The 25,081-nt window shown below is 41.2% G+C and overlaps 1 protein-coding gene and 1 pseudogene across 1 annotated transcript in view; one reads left to right on the forward strand and one right to left on the reverse strand.

Annotated features, from left to right (window-relative positions):
- akt3b (v-akt murine thymoma viral oncogene homolog 3b) overlaps positions 1-24,200 on the reverse strand; it is a 97,522-nt gene extending 73,322 nt beyond the window's left edge. Inside the window, exons 1-9 of the mRNA XM_037689999.1 lie at positions 24,083-24,200; positions 23,885-23,996; positions 17,194-17,338; positions 15,380-15,511; positions 13,641-13,706; positions 13,434-13,502; positions 10,388-10,510; positions 10,134-10,262; positions 1,239-1,453 (exon numbers count right to left, since the gene is read on the reverse strand). Of these exons, the coding sequence (XP_037545927.1) occupies positions 1,239-1,453; positions 10,134-10,262; positions 10,388-10,510; positions 13,434-13,502; positions 13,641-13,706; positions 15,380-15,511; positions 17,194-17,338; positions 23,885-23,985 (980 nt within the window). The 5' untranslated portion in view covers positions 23,986-23,996; positions 24,083-24,200. The remainder of the gene's footprint in view (positions 1-1,238; positions 1,454-10,133; positions 10,263-10,387; positions 10,511-13,433; positions 13,503-13,640; positions 13,707-15,379; positions 15,512-17,193; positions 17,339-23,884; positions 23,997-24,082) is intronic.
- Positions 24,201-24,431: 231 nt separating this feature from the next.
- LOC119423267 lies at positions 24,432-24,601 on the forward strand (annotated as a pseudogene).
- Positions 24,602-25,081: the final 480 nt, after the last annotated feature.

The raw sequence follows: 25,081 nt of genomic DNA on the forward strand, positions 1-25,081 counted from the left end.
GAAGCTAAATATGCTAGTAGATGAAGCTAAATATGCTAGTAGATGAAGCTAAATATGCTAGTAGATGAAGTTAAATATGCTAGTAGATGTAGAGAAAATATGCTAGTAGATGAAGCTAAATATGCTAGTAGATGAAGCTAAATATGCTACTAGATGTAGAGAAAATATGCTAGTAGATGAAGCTAAATATGCTAGTAGATGAAACTAAATATGCTAGTAGATGAAGCTAAATATGCTAGTAGATGTAGAGAAAATATGCTAGTAGATGAAGCTAAATATGCTAGTAGATGTAGAGAAAATATGCTAGTAGATGAAGCTAAATATGCTAGTAGATGTAATCTGCAGCCACTTCTTCAGCTCGTCCTCCAACCCTCGTCTGCAGCAGTATGATCATATTGTCCTGTTTGAGCTCTGACAGGTGGTGTCCCTACATGTTTAAATTGAATCCACAATGCTCAGAGAAACTACATTAGCTCGTACTGTTCACACAGAAACAAACACCGGTTCTGGTCCACACCAGAAGTTACACTCATATTTCATGCAAAGCAGCATGGGGACTAGGAATAAGGTGGATAGAAAGTACGTACTCTTTCTGAAAACCTGGAAAACATCCTGGTCAGTCTACCACACACATACATGAGGGGAAAGGTGGTCCTGTAATATGGATCAGGACACACATACACTCAAACAGTTGTGTGTTCACAAGTGTTATCAACAAATGTGGCCTAAGATCTTAATGCATCACAGATCTGTCCTGAGAGCACTCTCACTTTCTAATCATTACTCATTATCATCATTACACAGATAAATAGTCCCAAAGCAACACATCAGAAAGCTGCTGTTTTACAGATGGCAAAACCTGAAACCCTCTTATCATTTAGTTTTAAAGGAGAAATGCTGATTAAAGGCTCAAGTCACTTCAAAATAATTAAAGATAAGACTGAAGAGCCTAAAAAACTCCTGGTAAAAAACAAAAACATTTAAAGCCAACATCTTTCACTTAGACTATTTTATGCAAGTAATCCTAATTTACACACAATTTTAAAGTTCCTCGTATTGTTTCATGACAAATTCATTAAATTACACTGAAGTAACTGTTGCTACCAGAAAATGGTCACCATCACACATCCTCTTCTCAAATAAATTAAAACGCAAACGGTGAAGGCAGTTCTGACTTTTAAGGGATTTGACCATAGTATCCATCTTCAGCGTGTGTGTGTGTGTGTGTGTGTGTGTACCGTTTGTTGGGGTCCTTGATTAGCAGCCCTGACAGCAGGGACTTGGCGTCGGCCGACAGGGTCCGTGGGAACTTGATCTCCTCCATGAGGATGAGCTCAAACAGTTTCTCGTGGTCCTGGTTGTAGAAGGGCAGGCGGCCGCACATCATCTCGTACGTCACCACGCCCAAACCCCACCAGTCCACTGCCCGCCCGTAGTCGTTGTCCTCCAGAACCTGACAATACACCATGCAGACACTTTACTCCTCTGATGTTTGCAGTTCAACTCAACCAGAGAAGTCTGGAAGTGATTAAATATATATATTTTTGCTGAAAGTTATTGATACAACAGAATAACAAAAAACAATATACAATGAGATACAGTGAAAATAAGCAGCTGAACTCTTTAAAGCCCCGTGAACAGACTGGGGAGCATTTTTCATGCAGCTTGAATGTCAGGGGAGTTTTAGTCAAGGCTTATCGTTGTTGAAGTGCCCATGAACCATGTGTTTGAGTTACCATTTGATCCTGCATGTACAGCAGTGTGGCTGAGGTCATCTGTCTGCCTGTGAGCCGAGAAGTGTATAAAAACTATTCTCGCACACTGCCCGTGGCAGATTCTCATGACCGGGCTCCGTGCATGCAGAACGTCAGTACATGTGTGTAACCAGTTGAGAAAGTCTGCCCTTGCAAGTAAAACCAGTTAAAAATCTTCTTGCGTCCTCCAGTGTGGCTTCTTGGAGGAAATAAGATGAATGTTTTATCCAACACTGTACAAAGCCTGAACCACCACGTGCATCTCCAGCAGGTAACAAGTTCTTCTGTGTGTACACTTGAGGGACAGGAACAAACAGCTAATGGTTTGATGTCCAGAGGCCAGTACGAAGGAACCAGTTATCTGAAAGTCAGTGTTTCAGCTTCACAAAGGTTAATAAAGGCTGACCTCTGTATGAGGCTCCAGATGTTTACTCCCAGATGTTTGATATGACAAAGAGTAAAACCAGATGGAACAACGTTTGTGCGTCCTCGTTATCCTCCTCAGGGCTGTACCGTTTGAAATGACCGCTGAATTATTAATATAAAATTATAAACCTACTTCAAGGTCAGTCAGTGCCCTCCAGCTACGTGCTGATCAAACGTTGGCATTTTAATTTTAATTGTACATGTTACATATAAAAATGATCGTTTGAAAATGTACTTTCATTTCATTTTGATTTACACAAACAGTCCGAGCATTTTAATTTGAAGTAAACATTGAATGATCAGAGCTGTAGTTTAAATGGTCATGACTGTGTGTTTAAGAACATTTGGATAGAAATGTGAATATCCTCACAAGCCTATATTCTTTACGTGCACTCTTAGCAGCTGCAGCTACACTACAATTAAAAAACACCAGAAATTACACGGATGCAGAAAGGTGTCCAATAAACAGTTCACACCTAATTTAATTCATTGGTATATCTTTTATGTCAAAGAACATTTCATTAATAACATTCACTTGATTTGGTCGGTGACATCATCGTCTGATAGACATAACTCACTGACGGACACTGAAAGAACACTTGATTATAAAACTACAATGTTTTCTGCATCATTCCCGTCTCGTTTTGATTGCATCATGTTTTTGTCCCGACTTTATTTTTCTTGTTCCTATTGGTGTCGGAAGCATTTCTAATGTGGGGGAGACACACTGGTAAGGGTGTGTGGATGTCCTCCCCCTGATATTTTTAAATAAAGTACATGCCATTTCCTCTTTCCTCCTCAAGTAGCTCCTGCACGCCGGAGAAGGAACCACGATGGCAGAATGAGTAGCAACTGCTTTTGCAGGCTCCAGATTTTTTTCTAGTTTTAGTCCTGAAAATGTGTTTTTTTCAATAATAACCCAGAATTTACAGACCAAATAAATAACAACCAAGAAACCAGACAATTGATTTCACCACACTTTCATCGTTTCTTTTACGAACGTTTGATTTCAAACATGATGGATCACGAACACAACTTGTCAGCACATAAAGAGGCGTGTGACGAGGAAGACCTTGTGGACTTGGAAGTTATTCAAACGAGCTCTAAAGAAGAAAACATCAACTGGGCCCACACACCCACTAAAAGTCCAAACCCCAAGAAAAAGAGAGGGACAGAAGCTCAGAACACGGAGGAGGAGAACACGGCCGCCGCCGCCGCGATCCTCAAAACAGTCAACGTCTCATCGCAACAAATGGATGAACAGACAGCGCTCCTGAAAAAGTTGGATAAGCGTATTGATGCCAACGCTGCAGAGATAAATAGAAATAAAGAAGGACTGGCGGAGCTTCAGGTGAAGATGGAGGAGCTGCAAAAAGAAACTAAATCCCTGCGCAGCCTTTGTGAGGATCACGCTGTAAAAGGAAGTGGAATCTGAGGCCGACTGGTCTGACAGAAAACATGAAGCAGACATGAGAGACGTCGTCGGGATCCTCACCAGAGGTGTTCCTATTTCTGTGGATAGGATGAAAGATGCTGCCGGCACTGGGGAAGAGGAAGTGCTGCGTCCTCCATGACCCCGAGAGTAATCGTTCAGTTCAGGATGAGAACGATCAGGGATGAAGTTTGGAAGAAACCGAGAGACGTGAGAGTTTGCAACGACATGAACATTCGATTCAAAGACGACTTCTCCAGAGAAGATCGGGAGGCTGGAGCCAAACTGTGGCCGCTGGTCCAAGAAGCCAGAAATAAAGAGAAAGAGCATTTCTGAAGGAAGTTGTGCTCTGACTGACAACCAGAGTGGATCTGAACTGATGATCAGGTGTGCCTGACGTCAGTTGTCAGGAGTTCAATCTGTTTATGTTGCTGGTTGTTAAAGGTTATTACTCGTTTCCTTTCTATTCAGGACACAGCTGCTCCTTCCTGCGTTTCTTTGTAAATTTCATTTAATTTAGGAGAGGGAAAAACAACTTTGTTTCATACTATCTTATATTTCTTTAAATGTTAGGGGGCTAAAAATGATGTAAAACGTAAAGTAATTTTATTTTCTGTAAGGAGCAAAAGGCAACTTGTGTTTTTCTACAAGAGACTCGTTCAGCAGAGGCTGACACCAAACTCTGAAAGTACAGAGGGAGCTTGTGTTTTATGTAGCCATGTTTAATCTCATCCTGCAGGAGGGATGATTTTATATAATAGGTTTCCTGGTAATATTATAGATTATAAAAAGGATTCTGATGGTCAATGGATAATGGTGGTAGTGGAAATGGTTCAAATTATATTCTGTTATGTTTGTATGGTTATAACAGAACTCAAAACAAAAAACTTTAACTTTTCTATGTGAAAAATTGGAACAATGGAAACTCAGCTGTTCAGCTGACCAGATTATTGTGGGTGGACGTAGTTCCTGACTGTTCTCAAGACCGTTTCCCTTCTAGAGCTTCATATCATATCTTTGATACTAATATTCTTAATTTGCTCACCAAACTCAGTCTGTGTGATTATTGGAGACTGAAAAATCTCACTGCAACTCAGTATACTTGCTTTAATTCCTCCAGGAATGGTCAGTGTTTGAGAATAGACTACTGCTTAATCTCTAATAATCTAATCCATGATATTGAAAAGTGTGAAATCTCAGCATCTCCTCTAACTGATCATTGTGCAATTTCCTTGTCCATTTCCTTAACCAAAAAAAGACTTCAAACCGTAATCTGGAAATTCAATAATAATTTTTTTACAAAATGACAGTTTTTGTAATGAAGTAAAACTTTTACTGGAAGAAACTGACCAGTTGGAAATGACACGTTTGAGCAAATGGGAATGGTTCAAATTCAAAGTTAAACATGTGGCAATCCAAATCAGTAAATCCTCCACCAAACAGGAAAGATATGAACAAGAAAACATTATTGAGGGCATGAATAAAATATGCTGCCAACAGAATTTAACAATGGAGGATCAAATAGAACAATTTACGATCTCAACTGGACAAACTGGTTTTAGACAAAGTTAACGGCGCCTTTGTTCTAGAGCTCGGTGGATTGAAGAGGGGGAGAAAAACTCTTCCTACTTCTTTAATTTAGAAAAACAGAGACAAACTAAAAAGAAAAATTTTAAAACTAACTATTAACAGTGTTATGACTGAAGATCTGGACCAAGTAATGAGGAACTATTTCAGTTCTACACTAACTTGTATAAATCACACTATTCAGAGGAAAATGGCTCTGCCTTTTTTGAAAAAATTAAAGTTTAAATTAGACAATAGATAAGAATTTGAAAGCCCTTACCGAGGGTGACTTTAGGATTGATGAGTTGAACAAAGCAATGAAACAAATGACTAGAGGTAAGTGTCCAGGTATTGATGGGCTAACTGTAGGATTCTACTCATATTTCTGGAATATTAGAGTAATGCTCTACAAGGTCTTCCAACAATGTATCTCTTTAACAAATCTTTCCCTCACAATGAAACATGGTCTCATCACTTTAATCCCAAAACCCAAGAAAGACAAATTACTGCTGGACAATTGGAGACCTAGAACTCTTCTGTGCAATGATTATAAATTATTATTGGCTCATGTTTATGTTTATTTGTAAAAAAAAAAAAAAAAAAACTGTAGTATGACTTTTTATAATTGTTTATTGTTGTCCATTGTTGTCATCTTTCTTTGTTGAAATCAGGTCTCTCTTGTAAATGAGTCCTCGAGGCTCAATGGGATTTACCTGTAGAAATAAAGGTTGATTGATTATGCAAACCACTTAAATGAATGTTTAACTCTTAGAATTGATGAGTGTCAGTCAGCTTTTATAAAAGGAAGAAATATACACAACAATATTTGACTAATTCTTGACGTGCTTGATTATCGTGACTGAAAGCTTGATTCTATTTCTAGATTTTTATAAAGCTTTGGATACAGTGGAACATCCTGTTTTGCTTAAAACCTTACATCACTTGGGCTTTGGGAAAAACTTCTGCAAAGTAGTTGAAATGTTTTACACAAATATTTGTAGTTCTGTCTCCCTTAATCCTGGAATGACCAACAAGTTTGAAGTGAAGCGAGGTATTCGACAGGGATGCCCAATCTCCCCAAAATTATTCATATTGACCACTCATTCACTGGCCCTAATGATCTTATTGACCACTCATTCACTGGCCCTAATGATCCTATTGACCACTCATTCACTGGCCCTAATGATCCTATTGACCACTCATTCACTGGCCCTAATGATCTTATTGACCACTCATTCACTGGCTCTAATGATCCTATTGACCACTCATTCACTGGCCCTAATGATCCTATTGACCACTCATTCACTGGCTCTAATCATCCTATTGACCACTCATTCACTGGCCCTAATGATCCTATTGACCACTCATTTACTGGCCCTAATGATCCTATTGACCACTCATTCACTGGCCCTAATGATCCTATTGACCACTCATTTACTGGCCCTAATGATCCTATTGACCACTCATTTACTGGCCCTAATGATCTTATTGACCACTCATTCACTGGCCCTAATGATCCTATTGACCACTCATTCACTGGCCCTAACGATCCTATTGACCACTCATTTACTGGCCCTAACGATCCTAAACGACCCCAACTTACAAGGCATAACTATCTTTGATAGGGAGTTCAAAATCAGCCAATCTGCAGATGATACACTCCTGTTTTTAAAGGATAAATCTATGACAGCCAAAGCTCTTATCTCTTCTTTTTCCCCAGGCTTCAGGACTATGTCTGAATATTGATAAATGTGAAATATTACCTATTCACCCATGTTCTGATTCTATTATAGCTTCAGTAAGAGTAAAATCAGAAGTGAAATATTTAGGAACAGCTATATCCAAGAACATGATCCAAAGAGAAGACTAACATTTCTGATTGTATCTCGAACATAAAGATCTCTTGGTCGTTGGCTAACCAGAGACAGGACTATATTTGGTAGTTATTCTCTCCAAAGCTGAAGGTCTTTCTAAATTAATTTACCCATGCCATTCTCTGTATGTTTCTCCTCAAAACATCAAGAAAGCCAACTCTATAATATTTCACTTCCTGTGGAAAAATAAAACCATTGTATTAAAAGATCTCAACTTGTTGGTGATTATAATAAAGGTGGTGTTAAAGCCCTGGACTTTGAATCACTTGTAGGAACCTTCAACATAAACTGGCTTAAAGCGTGTTTAACACAATCTAATTCCATGTGGTTTCATAGACCCTGATCTCTATTTAAACAGCTAGGAGGAATTGAATTTGTATTAAAATGTGACTTTGAAATTAGTAAAATTCCTATAAAATTAGCTAGTTTCCACAAACAAGTTCTTTCCTTCTGGAAGATGATGTAGACCCAGAACTTTTCTCCCCATATGTCAATCTTATGGAACAATAGAGTGATAACTGTTAACAGAAAGTCGATATTTAAAATAAATTGGTTTTAGTGTGGTATTCTGTTCGTATCTGAACTGTTAAGACTCAGGTAGCAACGTGTTAGATTTTATGTCCTTCTTAAAGAAATATAATTTAAATTGTACACAAAAAGAATACCGGCAAGTCTGTAAGGCCATTCCACTGGATTTAAGAGAGTCAATATACAACACTATGCTAGTTTCAGTAGTCAAACCAACACTACCTAATCTCAAAATAGAAAATTATAATTTATTAGATAGTAAGTTTGATAATAAGATTATTAATGCTACATTTAAATCTATTATTTTTCAGTCTTTCTCCCTCCTTAGATGCATTAATCTGTCCTCCAGCTCTAATGTTAAAAATCTTGGTGTTATTTTTGATCAGGACATGTCTTTTATCCCCCACATTAAAAACGTTACTAGAACCTCCTTCCTCCACCTGCGTAATATCACTAACATTAGAAACATCTGATCTAAAGATGATGCAGAAAAACTGGTCCATGCATTTGTCACGTCTAGACTGGACTATTGCAATGGTTTATTATCTGGGTGTCCAAATACTTCTTTAAAACGTCTTGAGTTGATCCAAAATGCTGCTGCCAGAGTCTTAACTGGAGTTACTGGGAGAGATCATATCTCTCCAGTTTTAGTTTCTCTCCATTGGCTCCCTGTCAAATCCAGAATAGAATTCAAAATCTTACTTCTAACCTACAAAGCTCTCAACAACCTAGCTCCATCTTATATTACAGATCTTATTGTTCCATATTTTCCTAACAGAGCACTTCACTCTCAGGCTGCAGGTTTACTTGTGGTTCCTAGAGTTTACAAAAACAGAATGGAGGAAGATCTTTCAGTTCTCAGGCTCCTCTCTTGTGGAACCAACTTCCAGTTTCTGTCCGTGAGGCTGACACATTGTCCAGTTTAAAACTAGGATTAAGACTTTCCTTTTTGATAAATCCTATAGTTAGGGTCGGCTTGGGTTTCCTGAGCTGTCCCTTAGTTATGCTGCTATAGGCTTAGACTGCTGGAGGACAAACTGACCACACTTTTCACTCTGCTGCTGTCTTTACTTACTCTGCTCAACCTGTTTTGTATTTGTAATTGTTTTTTCTATCCTAACATGTGGTTTTGTCTTTCAGGTACACCTGGACCTATACCTGGACCTGGACCTATATCTGGACCTGGACCTATACCTGGACCTGGACCTATATCTGGACCTGGACCTATACCTGGACCTATATCTGGACCTGGACCTATACATGGACCTGGACCTATATCTGGACCTGGACCTATACCTGGACCTGGACCTATATCTGGACCTATACCTGGACCTGGACCTATACCTGGACCTACCATTCTGTGTTCGTCTGTCTCTCCTTCCTGTCCTCTCAACCAGCCGGTCAAAGCAGATGATCTCTTGTCCTGAGCTGGTTCTGCTGGAGGTTTCTTCCTGTTAAAGGGAGTTTTTCTTTCCACTGTCTCCACTGTGCTTGCTCAGGATGGTAGACTGCAACGAAGCCAAGATTCAACTTGTCTGCTCGATTCTTAGGTAGAGAACTTTACTAATTGACTTTTATGTGAATGTTCCTGTAAAGTCCCTGAGACAACTTTGTTGTGATTTGGTGCTTTATAAATAAACTGAATTGAATTGAACCGAGCCGCTGCTAGGTTCAATTCAAGAAGACGGCCTCCTCTGTGTACATGTCTGTGCAACCTCCATCCAGGAGTTTCTGTCCATTTGACCGTCTTTATAGCTCTATCTGGAAGAGTCGTACAGGTGGATGGATTTTCTTACTGCCTCGGCCAACGGCTCCTCAAAACTGTCCATGTTGTTGTACGACAGCTGGCTTCTAGAAATACATTAGTTGAAGCAAAATGACTAAACTGCTGTCCAAAAACGTTTTTGTATAAACAAACACAACAACAAACTTCTGACCAATCACACGATACTTTGTGTAAAGCCCTGTGGGGTAAAGGTTCAGACCACACCTTGTGTCAAGAAGGGGAGGCTGAAGTTAGTATGAGAACAAAATAATTGTGATTTGCATCAAGCAACTACATCAATGAGAGCTGGTTTCTGGGCTTTGGCTGGAGAATCAAACGCCCGTTACAGTAACATGTTCCGATCTTGGTTTAATTAAGATATGCTGCTGACAAACACTGGAGCATCTCATGTGGTCAGTGTAGATGTTAACGTCTGAGATAACATCATCACAACAATCACATCAGGCTGCTCATCTTATCTGGACCTGACATACATGGTGTCCTCCTTAATCCTCTCAAAACCTTAGAGTCTTCCAATTACAGCCACATTAGAACAAGTGAGACCAGTTGGTGACGTCCATCTCAACTGTACAAAAACATTCCATTAAAGACCTGCCTCTGTGAGATACTTCCACAGAAAACCTGCTCTGGGTTCCAGCTTCATCATTCAGAACCAAACCGGACAACAGCTGAAGTATAAATTTGAACATATGATATTTAAACTCCACAACAAATGCTTATTAACTTCTAAAAGCAGGAGAGCAGATCTCCCCCTCCTGTGTTCTGACCTCAGGAGCCAGGTACTCCGGTGTCCCACAGAAAGTCTTCATGGTGGCAGTGTCGGTGATGCCCTCCTTACACAAGCCAAAGTCTGTGATCTTTATGTGTCCGTCTTTGTCCAACATCAGGTTCTCCAGCTGATGGGGAGAGCAACAGGAAAAGCAAACGTCAGGACCTTTTGTTTTCCAGTTTGGTGCTTCGGCCTTCACGTCAGGACATAAAAGCTGGCCTCAGCGTATCCTGAATGTCGGAGCACTCTTACCTTCAGATCACGGTAGACAATTTTGGCAGAATGTAGGTAATCTAAAGCCGAAACGATCTCGCCGCCATAGAAACGAGTGCGGTCCTCTGAAAAGACTCTTTCTCTTGACAAGTGGAAAAACAGCTGCAAGGAGCAAACAAAAGTTTACACCCTTAAACTAAATCACACCCTTATTCACTTAATGACAAGTTCAAACATAAGCAAAAAACGCTGCTCGAGATTTTAAGTAGAGCCTGACCGATATATCAGAAGGGCCAATAATTTAGGCCGATATAGACGTTTGGAGACCTATCAGCATCGGTGATAATTGTCCCATTATGCTCCAATATACTGTAAATACTTTTGATTTTCACCCCGGCTGCTGTTGTTCAGCGTAGTGTTTTTGCACTAGTGTTTAGCATATTCTTATTTAGTGTATTTCTTGGTTCAAATGTTTGATCTTATTACCGTTTTTTTTTACATTTTATACTTTTGTTGGATGTAACTGAGACCCTGTGTGCACAGTTTCATTCCATCACATGTACCAACTGTGGTGCGAATGACAAATAAAGAAACTTTGACTTAAAAAAAATGCAGGAACCAGCCGTAATTGTACAATGTATCCAGCAGAGGGCGCATGAGGACTACTTTCAAGTCATGGCTTTAAGTTTCACTTTCACATTCGGCACACACGAAGCAGTGAGCCATACTGTGTGGTGTATTTTACTGAACAGAGCTTGGTAAGTTGATTTTAAATGATCTGTAAAACAAATTAACAATAATAAATTCTCTTCAGTCCTCCAACCCGCTTGTCAATAGCTACGTGCCTCTCAAGTTAGCAAGCTAATGTTGAGATAACCTAGCATAGCATACTAGTGCTTAGCGTATTCTTAGATTATATCTTTGATCTTACAACTGTTTTTCTTTACATTTTATATTTTTGCTGGATGTAACTGGGACCCTGTGTGCACAATTTCATTCCGCCACATGTACCACATATGATGTGAATGACAATAAAGAAACCTTGACCTTGATATGTTACTGCCTTGTAAAACTTTATCCAGAACATCCTGATGCTGCTCAATAATCCAGGTAGAAAAATCTAAAAAAGTTCAGTCTGGTCCTCTAAAAAACAAAACAAACTAAATTTAAAAAAGTAGAAACGTTTCATCTCTCATCCGAAAGACTTCCTCAGTCTGAGGTGCTGTATTCAGTGTTTTTACTTTTATTTGTTTGTTTTGTTTTTTAGAGGACCAGACTTAACTTTTTTCATTTATCAGAACAATCAATTTAATGTAGCGGTAAATAAATACCAGTGTTAGTAACGTTATTCTTGTTGTACTCAATGAAATGCATCGTTTGTCTGAAATCTAAAGTTCTCTACAAAAAAACCCTCTACTGTGGTCAGTACTAATTAGACCTTCATCAAACGTGACTGACTGTTCAAACGTTGAACAAGGAACGCGTTTCTCTAATCTATATTTTTGTAACACACTTGATAACTTTATGAATAGTGGAGGATAGAAAACATGCATGCCCATTAGGAACTGGTTTTATGACCAGTGCACCACTGGTAAACCTACTGTGGGACTACATATAGCGTGGATGTGATTAGCTTAGCTTCATGGTTGCTAACAGCTGCTCAATAAACGAGCCCCGCTCCACTCCATGTTTTCATAGATTCTTGGCGGTGGACAAAGCTAAAAGATTTTCGGCCATGTTATGGGTCATCAGTGGTTGCCTTTCCGTCCCAGTATTGGTATATAAATTTTGGCGGTAGTCAAAATGTTCATATCTGTCGGGCTCTAATTTTAAGTGAACAAAGCCCAAATTAACTGAGATGGGATTAAATCTCATTCAAAGGAAAAACATCTGTAGAATGACTCATATGAAGCTTAAAGCAAACGAGAAAATTATTTTGTGACAGTGAAAATCTTTCATTCATATGCTAAAAAAATGCAAATAGTTTTAAAGACTTGAAAAAACAAATATTTAATTTATTCTGATTAATTATTTCATATAATAATAAAAATACACTATATCGATTGACTCACCGATTAAAAGGATAGTTCAGAAATGTTAATGAGGGTTCCTGGTTAAAAGTAATAAAAACTAATATCTTACTAGTTTTAGATGGCTTGTTGAGTTTACTCTTACAAGACTGACGAGCTAGTGGCTAGTTGGAACTCGGCCAAGAACAAAAAGGTCTACTGATCTTCTAAAATATTTGCAAATGCTAAAACTTTACTAAAATACTTGGACACAAGAAGAGCAGCAGCACCTCCACTGCAGCCTGGGGTCACTTCCTGTAGGATTTTATTAATATTTCTGCCAATATAACCAATTACTGTGACACTGACAGTGGGTTAAAAGTTGGTGTTTGAACAAACCCCTGAGATATTTTGGAGACTAGAGGTCTAACGTTGGCTCGGACCGCGTATTGACGAGCTCATAATGGTTGATCTTCAAAATGTCACTGATTTCAATTTAAACCTTTACATCACTTCTGTATCCCAAGATCCTTTTGGTAAAAACATGATAAAACTCCTGCAGGAAGTAAGCCCAAGATGCACTGGAAGTACTACGTGTGCTTGTAAATAACTGCAGAACTGTGCACAGATAACCTCCTAACGTGAAACTGACGGCTGTGAAAAAGGTTCAAACAAGAAATTCAAATGAACCGCTGTGAAATTTAGAAACTGGAAGATTCAGACAGCAGCAATCCACTGTGGTCTCAGCTTGACTCAGACTAGCCATTAGCTCTTCAGTCCTGCCAGAATTCAAATATGTCTCCAAACAGGTTGTTTAAAGAGATTACTACAAGCAGAGAGCCACTTCAAAATGTCTCAACTATCCCTTTAAGTTTAACTCACATCTTTTACTGGTCTTGTTTAATGAAGACATTTTCTTTTAAACTTTAATAAAAAACTGAAGAACATTTACTCTGCAGAGGCTTTAGGACCAGTTTTACGCTCACCAACATACAGCATCTTAAAATAACCTACAAGAATATAGCAACATATATTAAACCAGGTATCTGACCCCAAAGCTTTCAGCGGACACTCACCTCCCCTCCATTGACGTATTCCATAACGAAGCAAAGCCGATCTTTAGTCTGAAACGAGTACTTCAGGGACTGCAACACAAAATGCCAGTCTGAGTTCAGAGAACTCTCTACACCCCCCACAGTCTTTATGGCCACAGTTTATTTGCACTACACAAACAGAACAGCTGCATGGACTTGATATTGAACAGGATCTACAATCGTACTTACAGTTAAGAAAGGATGCCGAGTGTTTTTTAATACCCTACTTTCTGTGAGTGTGTGAGCAACTTCATCCTGGGTTGAAAACAACAAAGAAAAGTGAGTAGTTAGGAGACAGAGTACTGTACAGGTACTTGGAGGAAAATATGTGCAACCCCAGCCCTTTTCAAGTTAAACTATTAGTTTTCAAGCTGCTATTTTTAGATTTAGGAGCAGAAATTATATAAAATATGAGTACCGTAATTGCCGTTCTACGAGTCGCTACTTTTGTCTCACAGTTTGTACCCCGTGGTTTAAATGCAGGAGCGTCTTATTTATGTATTTTTTCCTAATTTTCAAAATTTATATTTTTATATTTTATTTTGAAAGACTTCCTGCTGTCCCTCAGTAGCTTCCTGCCTCTGACCAACGTTCCCCTCATGGACGCAGGCGTTTGCAACAGAGAGGATGTCCTCAGGGTACACGGCCTTTTGCTCACTGGTTCAACTTCACACCATAACTCCACCCACTCTGTCATCATGTGACCAGAAGTCTAACCTGAATGACCAACGAGGTACTCTTGAGGATCATCCCCAAGATAGACGTGAATTCATTTCTTAAGATAGCTCCCGTGTTTATCGTATTTTGCACTTCATGCACAGACCTGTTCATCTGTTCAGCGATGATGGAAAACGCACGGAGCTTTCATCGATCAGCTGTCGAGGAGGAAACCGCTGCAGCCCGTGAGCTCTGCATCAACATGTTGATGGTCAGGATTGCAGACGCAAACCAGTAAAGTCTGGTACATGTTTTAATAAAAGTTTTTAATTTTTTTCTGTGTGGGTAAATATGAGTTTAAATACCGTGATCTCATTTTAAAGTCACGTCTGAACAAGAAGAGAAACAGGAGTCTTTCCTCCTCCCCTTCCGTCCATGATGGCTCAACAGTGGACAAGTGGTCAGATTTATTTTGAAAGCAGTCAGTAAAGACTGGTACATATTTAAATAAAAGTTAAAAAAATATTTCTGTGTACGGTAAATATGCGTTTCAATACCAGTATCTCATTTAAGCTTAAACAGGGGCATTATGAAGGAGGCAACGGGAGGGGCTGTTCCCCCGTCCTCTGTCCTGCTCGTATGAGCTCTGCTGAGGAGAAATCACATCAATTTTATTTACAAAGTACACTTAAAAACACTTGTTAACAAAAGTGTTTACCAATAAAAATCAATGGTACTAATTTAATGAATATTTACCACATTTTACCAGTACTATTTGAGCTCCGGTCACATGACCTTGATAAGACTGGGTAAATTTACTGGTAAATCATTTTAAATAATTTCAGTTAAATAGGTGTTTGGCACTGTTCTGTCCAGTGATCATGCTTGGAAAGTTATTGTGTTCATGTTGAAGGTGTAATGGTTGTAACCATGAGTGGGACAGCGAAGCTTCATGAAGACTCGTGATGATCTTGCAGTCTGAGTGTGAGTTTAAAGCAAGCTATATTCTGTGAAACACCACCTGCTGGCTGATTCTTGTACTACAACAAGAAATCTGCACACAGTCTGGCGGCACAGTTCCTGACGAACAGTGGATGCCCGCGGCTAAATAACTGGAGCGTCTTATTTATGAACAAAATTATGATTGATCTTATATTTAATAAGTACGGCTTGGAGACATGTGCGTTCTAAAGCCCGACAATTACGGTAAATAAGAATGTTTCTGCTCCCCAATCAAAGCCTAACTATGGTTTTATAATCAGGATGAGCACCTTGGCTATGATGACTTCCTTCTTCAGTATCTTCATGGCGTAGTAGGTGCCGCTCGCCTTCTCCCTCACCAGAATGACTTTTCCAAAAGTGCCTTTGCCCAGAAGCTTCAGATAGTCGAAGTCATTCATTGTCTGCACAGAATTCAAGAGAAAACACACAATGAATGTTTTATTTGGTATTGTTCTCCAACATTTAGTTTAATTAGGAGTAAAAACATTTTTCCCATCAGACTAAACTTAAGAACTTGTCCATATAGAACACTGTCTTCCAAAAATTTACTTTATATTGTCATGTCACTTCACCACTTGCTCTCGCCGAGATCAGATGCTTCTCCCCTCCCTCTCCGTTTTGCTGCTCTGTCTTCATATCTTCTGAACCTTAATTATGGACTTGTTTTGACCAGTTGGTCCCTCAACTCAATTTACAACATTTCTTCGAAGAGAAGACAGGCTTTAGGTGAGCCTACTTGCCCTGTTGGCACGCACGCAGCTGGATATCTCATCGGCTGGAAGACTTGATGATGTGTCTATCTCTGCTGCCATCTGTGGATTTTAAGGACGCATATTTAATTGGATTTACGATAACTGGTTCCTGCTTTTTGGATTCGGCTGGTTGCTGGTTTTATCTACAATCAAGGAAGTAATCAGCAGCAAATTTGGACCCGATCACGCTGCTTGCCTTTATTATGGCTTGGTTCGTGTCTCGAGTACCCAGACTCAAATGCTTTGGGCAGAATGGATCAGATCTTGGAGATTTTACTCAGTCACGTTCCATCGGTGTGGCCATGTTATTTGGACATTTCAGAACCGAGTCGACCAACACAGACTCAAGGTAGATGTCATTAAGTTCTGCCTGTCCCCAAAACATCTGTGTGTTTATCTGAAATTGGCTCCCTTGGCTGGCTTTGAAGGTCACCTTATCTGAATTCACCTGGAGAACATGTGATCTGACGCTCACCACCCCCTCCCTGAGAAATTTCTAACTGATAACCAGATGGAACCAGCTGAATAAACTTGTGTCATCATTTCAGGACTCTTGGATTCTCACAGACGTTATTCTTGGCCATTCCTGGACATCCCTCGAGAATGTTTATGGATCTCACCGGAGGACATTGACTGATTATTCCATCCTTATCAGAACTCTTACAGTGACCTTGAGAGCATCTATGAACATTACTGACCGCTCTTGTCTCCCCCATCTGCAGATTGTCTGCGTAAATATGTGCTTGTTTGTGCAAGGTGTTTTTTTAATATTAGAGGTTTTTTCCCTCAGGCAGGAAAAAAAAAAGTCTGATAGAATTTTTTTCGCCTCCAACTCCTACATGTGTCCAGTTAACCACTGTTTTTGTCTGTCCAAACAGGTCTCACTTGTAAATGAGTCTTTGAGGCTCAATGTGATTTATCTGTTTAAATAAAGGTTGAATGAATGTCTAATAATATTACTTAAACATGACAATATGTCTAAAAAATGTTTTAATCCACACAGAAACACACAAAACTATCCAAAATGAAATGGTATGCTGGTATGTATGCAATATCCAGTGTTCCCCTACCATTATACGGTACTGTTAGTACCATCAGGGCACTAACGATCAATTGTTAGGCTGATGGTCCTCCTTTTTCATGTGAACGGCTAGTTCTGGATGTTAAGAACAAACTGGTTGATCCACCATGAGAAGGTGATATTTATAAGACTGAGTTTGTTGCAGCTCCTCAGACTGAAGAAGTCTTTAGTATAAAAGATGAAACGTTTCAACAAGAATCCGTCCAGAGGACCTGACCTTACTTTGTTGGATGCCCCAACTCTTGTGTACCTTTCGTTTGTAGTGGCTGATGGAGGTGTCCATCTCCTCCTCATTGACATTCTCGATCTGAGAGGTGGGGCTGCACAAGATGCCTTCCTCCTCCTGCTTAGCCAGAGACTCTGCTACCATCTGGATGGCCTCAGCCCACTCATCCCTGAAGCACAGTCAGAAGTTCAAATATGAGCAGACAATACTCTCCTGTTTTTTAATGGGAAAGGAAATATCAAAGTCCCTGTAAATTCAATGTTTTAACACATACTGTGCAGGACAAACTAACTTTGTCACATTGAAAAGACGGGAGACATCAGCAGACGTGATGTGGTGGATAATAACCAAAAATAAAATGCTTATTAAAAACCCAGCCTTAAAAAGGAATAGATAAACTTTATGATGCAAACTACAAAAAAATGAACCAACATATTAGGAAAAATTTGGAGAGATGGTCAGGGGTTGGTTTGGATCAAAAATAGAGATAATTAAGATGAATATTTTACCAAGACATTTACACTTGTTCCAATCCTTGCCAGTGTCAATCCCACAAAAACAATTTATAGAATGGGACAAGTGGATTTCAAGGTTTATATGGAGAGGGAAAAAACCCAGGATTAGGTACAAAACTCTGCAGCGCCCAAAAGATAAAGGAGGGTTGGCTCTACCAAGTCTCAAAGAATATTTTGAAGTTGCACAACTCAGACCTCTGATATGCTGGTGTGATGATGAACATGTCTCAAGATGGAAAAGTCTAGAAATAGGTATGAAAGATATAGAGTAAGAAAATATCACACAAAATACTATTGAGTAAATTAGAAACTCAACAGGATTCAATAACCAAAATTACAATTGAAATATGGAACACAGTTGTTAAAAGATATAAACTAGAAAAAGAAACAAAGATCTTGAGTTGGTTTGCTTGGGATTCAAGGTTCATATCGGGTACTCATGATAAAAGATTCAAACAGTGGGCCAATAAAGGTATCACAGTGATGTGTAAGATGGTTGAAAAGGGTAAGCTGCAGAGCTTCGAGAACTTGAGGGAAATTTTGGATTGGAAGACCAAGAACATTATCGTTACTTACAAATTAGGCATTACTATGAAAAGGAGGTAAAAACTGACACACTAAGTGAAATTATAGAGGTATTTCGGAAGGCCTATGAGGGAAAAAATGTAGAATAATCTCAACTTTATACAGAAGTCTGATGGCAGGAAAGAAAACTTCCTCTCTATACATCAATGGGAAAAAGAACTGTAGGAACAAAGAACTGAGGAAGAATGGTTAAACATATGTAAAACGCAGTGCACGGCCACCAGCTCCATGATCTGGACAGAATTTAGTTGGAAAAATATGGTAAAATTTTTTATAACCCCAAAGATCCAGAAGAAAGTGGTATCCAGCACGCAACCGTGCTGGAGATCCTGTGGACACGTGGATGTAGATCATATACACATATTTTGGTCTTGTCAAAAAATAAAAGGATACTGGGATAAAATATGATATTTGAGAAAAATACTAGGATATGAGATACCCAACACGTAAAACACTTTATTTGGAAAATTTGACGCACAACATAACACAGAAAGAGGATGAATACCTGATTAAAATATTGTTAACTGCAAGTAAAAAAGCCATCACAAGAATGTGGCATAAAGTGGATCCACCGACCGTGGAGCGGTGGCTGTGCGTTGTAGGAGAGATATTTGCAATGGAAAAACTCGCTCATAGGTTAAGACTGCGACAGGTGCAGTTTAATGAAAAACGGACTTGTTATAGAAAGAATACACCACCTTCACAACTGGATAACGAGGACTCTGGAAAATTAACCATTAAGAATGTATGCATATTGTACTTTGACACTGCAACTGTTCTAAAAAAATGTAAATAAAAATGAGTTAAAAAAAATTAAATAAAAAAACCCAGCCTTGAATCTGAGAGAGAGTTAATTATTCAGAGAACAATTTACATTATAAGTGAACCATTTAAAGAAACTGCCCTACAAAGAACTTTGACCTTGTCTAAAACACAAAATACAATCGGCTTAAACAAAGTTTTATTGCAATAAAATGTCTTCTTGTCAGATAATTCTGAGAGATGCTCACTATCAGGCAACAGACCACAAAGTGTCAACTTCATTGTGTCTTAAAAGAAAATCATGAGAAACTTGTCACCCAGTGTAACTACCTTCTTTGGGTCTAGTGAAGAATATGGTTTTACTCCATAATCACGTTTAAATGTGATGATTGCTAACAATAAGTTCATCTGCATCTGTTCCTCAACAGATTCAGCATCAAAACCTCTGCTACCACCCCATCAATCTCAACACTCCTTCAGCCTGCTACCATCACACGCCACGTACTCTTCACCACCCTTCAACTCTGCTGGGAGCCAACTTGCAGCTCCTCTTCAATCTGAGGCCTTCACCACACTGCTTCAGATTAAGGCTGCTCAGTTGGGACAGAAATAAAAATAACAATTATCCATCCATCCAGTGTCTTTACCTGCTTCTTCCTTTCGGGATTGCGGGGGTAGCTGGTGCTCATGTCCAGCAGTCATTATTTGGGTCAAATTTCTAATCATCCATCCATTAGCTTCCGCTTATTCCGAAGTCAGGTCGCAGGGGCAGCAGCTTGGGCAGGGAGGCCCAGACATCTGTTTCCACAGCCACCTCTTCCAGCTCTTCTAGGAGGATTCCAAGGCGTTCCCAGGCCAACTGAAAGACATAGTCTCTCCAGCGTGTCCTGGGTCTTCCACGGGGTCTCCTCCCAGTTGGACATGCCCGAAGCACCTCTCTAGGGAGGCGCCCAGGGGACATCCTTACCAGATGCCCGAACCACCTCAACTGGCTCCTCTCGACATGGAGGGGTAGTGGTTCTACTCTGAGTTTCTCCCAGATAACAGAACTTCTCACCCCACCTCTAAGGGAGAGTCCAGCAACCCTGCGGAGAAAACTCATTTCAACCGCCTGTATCTGCAATCTCATTCGTTCGGTCACTACCCAGAGCTCATGATCATAGGTGAGGGTAGGAACGTAGACCGACCGGTAAACAGAGAGCTTTGCCTTACAGCTCAGCTCTCTCTTCACCACAACAGACTGGCACAGAGTCTGCAATACTGCAGATGCTGCACCAATCTGTCTGTCAATCTCACGCTCCATTCTTCCCTCACTCGTGAACAAAACCCCGAAATACTTGAACTCCTCCACTTGAGGCAGAACCTCACTCTCGACCTGAAGAGAGCAATCCACCCTTTTCTGGTTGAGGAACATGGCCTCAGATTTGGAGGTGCTGATTCTCATAACCAGCCGCTTCATACTCGGCTGCGAACTGCTCCAGTGAGAGCTGAAGATCACGGCACGATGACGCCAACAGGACCACATCATCTGCAAAGAACAGAGATGGAATCCGGCGGCCACTGAACCGGAAACCCTCCGCCAGCTGGCTGCTCCGAGAAATTCTGTCCATAAAAGTTCTGAACAGAATAGGTGACAACGGGCAACCCTGGCGGAGTCCAACTCCCACACTGAAGGGTCCGACTTACTGCCGGCAATGCGAACCAAACTCTCACACCGCTTGAATAAGGACTGAACAGCCCGTAACAACGGGCTTCCAATCCCATACTCACGGAGCACCCCCCACAATATATGCCAAGGAACATGGTCAAATGCCTTCTCCAAGTCCAAAAAACACATGTAGACTGGATGGGCAAACTCCCACGACCCCTCAAGGACCCTAGTGAAGGAAAAGAGCTGATCCAGATTTCCACGGCCAGGACAGAACCCACATTGTTCCTCCTGGATCTGAGGTTCGATCAACTATCGGACTCGCTTCTCCAGTACCCCTGAATAGACCTTACCAGGGAGGCTGAGGAGAGTGATGCCCCTATAATTGGAGCACACTCTCTGGTCCCCCTTTTTGAAGAGGGGAACCACCACCCCGGTCTACCAATTCAGTGGCACTGCCCCCAATGTCCATGCAACGTTGCAAAGGCATGTCAGCCAAGACAGCCCCACAACATCCAGAGCCTTAAGGAAATCAGGGTGAATCTCATCCACTCCTGGAGCCCTGCCACCTCAGAGCTTTTAACTATCTTGGCGACCTCAGCCATGGTTATGGACGGATCAACTCCAAAGTCCCCCGACTCAGCTTCCTCCATGGAAGACACGCTGGTGGGATTGAGAAGGTCCGAGAAGTATTCCTTCAACTTCCCGATGACATCACTGGTTGAGGTCAACAGCACCCCACCTTCACTTAACACAGTGTTAGTAAAGTGCGGCTTTCCCCTCCTCAGCCGCCTGATGGTTTGCCAGAATCTCCTTGGAGCCAACCAAGAGTCTCTATCCAAGGTCTCACAAACTCCTCCCACATCCAACAGCAACAGCCAAGGCTGCACACCGCTTGGCTCGCCGGTACTCCTCAGCTGCCTCCGGAGTCCCACTGGCCAACAAGGCTCGATAGAACTTCTTCAGCTTGACAGCCTCCCTAACCTGGGATGTCCACCACAGAGTTCGTGGATGGCCACCGCGAGAAGCACCAACAACCTTGCGGCCACAGCTCAAGGCAGCTACCTCAACAAGCGAGGTGCGGAACATGGCCCACTCGGACTCAATGTCCCCCACCTCAGCTGGGATGCAGTTAAAGCTCTCCCGGAGGTATGAGTTGAAGATCTCTCTGACGGGTTATTTTGCCAGGCGTTCCCAGCAAACCCTCACTACACGTTTGGGTCCACCAGGTGAGACCGTCATCTTCTCCCGCCATATGATCCAACTCACTACCAGGTGGTGATCAGTTGACAGCTCAGCTCCTCTCTTCACCCGAGTGTCCAAAACAAACGGCCGCAAATCAGATGACATGACTATGAAGTCAATCATCTATCTATGATCTAGGGCGTCCTGGTGCCAAGTTCACTTATGGACACCCTTATGTTTTAACATGGTGTTTGTGATGGACAAACTATAACGACCACAGAAGTTCAACAACAGAACACCGCTAGGGATTAAATCGGCTCCCAATCAAGTTCTTCCAAGTTCCTCCCAATCGCGCACCTCCAGGTCACACTGTCATTACCCACGTGGGCATTGAAGTCCCCCAGCAGAATAAAGGAGTCCCCAGCTGGCACACCTTCCAGCACCCCTGCCAAGGACTCCAAGAAGGCCAGATACTCTGAACTGTAGTTGGGCACATAGGCACAAGCAACAGTCAGAGCCCATCCCCCCACCCAAAGGCAAAGAGAAGCCACCCTCTCATCTACCGGGGGAAAGTCCAACACACAGGAACCAAGTCGGGGGGTTACAAGTAGACCCACACCAGCTCGACGCCTCTCACCATGGACAACTCCAGAGTGGAATAAGGTCCAGCCCCTCTCAAGGAGATCAGTTCCAGAGCCCATGCTGTGCATTGAGGTGAGCCCAACTATATCTAGTTGGTACCTCTCAACCTTGCGCACAAGCTCAGGCTCCTTCCCTGCCAGAGAGGTTACATTCCATGTCCCAAGAGCCAGCTTTGTTAAGCCAGGGTCAGAGCGCCAAGGTCCCCGCCTTCAGCCACTGCCCACAGCATCATGCACCTGATTTTTATGGCCCTTCCTGCAGATGGTGGGTCCACAGGAAGGCAAACCCATGCTGCTCCTTCAGGCTGAGCTCGACCAGGCCCCATGAGTAGAGACCCAGTCACCAGGCACTCGCCAATGAGCCCCTCCCCCAGGCCTGGCTCCAGGATGGGGCCCCGGTAACCCACGTCCGGGCAAGGGACACCGAGTTCCTTGTTTTGTTTTGCCCATAAAAATCTTCTGAATCACTTTTTGTCTTACCTGTCACTTAGGACTAATCTGCCTTCGGAGACCCTACATAGGGCAATTAATTGCCCCCAACAGCATAGCTCCTAAGATCATTCAGGCGCACAAACTCCTCAACCACGATAAGGTGGTGATTCAAGGAGGAGTAAAAATTTCTAATCACAATTACTGAAAACTTTTAGTTATCGAGTTTGGAAATGTTGCATTTTCTTGTGTTTTAAGAAAGCGAATAGGGAAGACCACCATGTCATCATAACGCCTCACTCCTGGGCACACAGACAACACAGGCCATATTGACATACAGTATATCAATGTTTGACGTTATGACTGTTGTCATTGGTGTCTACTGCGGTCATTTAAATTTGCGGTCATTTAAACTTTGTTTAAATCAGGTCTCTCTTGTAGGCTCAATAAGACTAACCTGTAGAAATAAAGGTTGAATGTTCTCTCCATGCACATTTTCTCTGGATTCTCCGGTTTCCTCACACAGACCAAAAAAATGCATGTTAGGTTCACTGGTATATCTACATTGTCCCTAGGTGTGAGTGAGAATGTGACTGTTGTCTCGTTTGTCTCCACGTGTCCCTGTGATGGACTAGAGACCCATCCAGGTGTCCCTGTGATGGACTAGAGACCTGTCAAGGGTGTCCTCCGTCTCTCAAACAGTGACTGCTGGACATGGCAGCAGCTCCCTGTGACCCAAAAATTGAAAAAGTGAGCAAAAGAAAATGGATGGATACGTAATTAGGACGTCCTTGCCACCTAGTGGCACAGCTTGTGCATTTTAGCACTTTTGATAATAATTTTTTATTTAAGAAGTCAACACTTTCTGGCTCTGCTATTAATATTTTGATGAGTAAAGACAAACCCAGAAGAGAGATTTCAATTTATATTACAAAGAAATGAAGGCTCACCTCTCATCGGGAGTGTCGACATGAAAAGTCCTCTCGATGACGGTGGTCCACTGCAGACAGCGGATGATGAAGGTGTTTGGTTTGGGTCGTTCAGTCTTCATCAGCTGACATTCTGAAAGTACCACAGAGAGATGTGACGTGTTACACAAAGATCACACATCAGGAGCAGTGAGAGGTGGGATGTTGCTTGTGTCGTACTTGCTACAGAAAAGTTGTTGAGCGGATAAGCCAGGTCTGAGTCCTGAGGTTTGTCCTTGTAACCAATAAAAGAACCGTCTGTCTTTAGCAGGAAGTAGCGTGGTCGCCAGTTCTTGATGTACTCGCCTAGACAGAGGAACAATTGAAAAAAAAAGTTACATCCTGATATTTTTACACAGGTTCAAAAAAACGCTTTTATTGCTCCCTTTAGGGGTCACTACAGCAGATCACCTCCATCCTCCTCCTCTGCAGATCCTTTGTCAATACATCCATGATCGCTCTCTGTGGTCCTCTTCTTCTCCATGGCAGCTCCATATTCAGCATCATTTGCCTAATTTACTCATTGTCAATCACTTCTCAGCCTTTTGACTAAGACGAAGTGTAGTATCTGTTCTTATCAGTTTAATTTACTCATTGTACCTCTGTACATGCCAACCGTCCCTCTCTTTTTCACCTTCCTCATGCGCTGATGATTGCTTTAGATGATTGACCCCTGGTACTTAACACCATCCAACTTAAATACTTCTACATCTTGCAGCTCCATTCAGGGTTCCAAACATTTCATAAGAACAAAATTACCTAAGTTTTCCCTGATTTCTCCCAAAGTAAATCCTGAAATTCCAGGAAATATTTTAGTCAATGTCATTCAGAGATGACAGTCAGTATACTGTGGCCTACGGTGCGTGCACAAGAGAATCATCCCTAATAATTATAATGTATAACATCAGATATTAAAAAGCTACCATAGCCAATCAGTAAGGATACAAACACAATGTACACTATAGAAGCAGAACATGCACTCAATCATACTAGAACACTAGTAATAATACATGAACATGTCAAAATCATCGTCTTTCAATCAGGTCAGTGTTCAAATTCCCTGATTTTCTCCATCTGGAAAATGTGAACATAATTTTCCAGGTTTTCCCTGATTTCCAGAATCGCTGGGATTCCTGTCACTGTTCCACCTGTCACTGTTCCACCTGTCACTGTTCCACC

Source organism: Nematolebias whitei, chromosome 16 (genome assembly GCF_014905685.2).
Source record: "Nematolebias whitei isolate Nwh7 chromosome 16, NemWhi1, whole genome shotgun sequence".
NCBI lineage: Eukaryota > Metazoa > Chordata > Actinopteri > Cyprinodontiformes > Rivulidae > Nematolebias > Nematolebias whitei.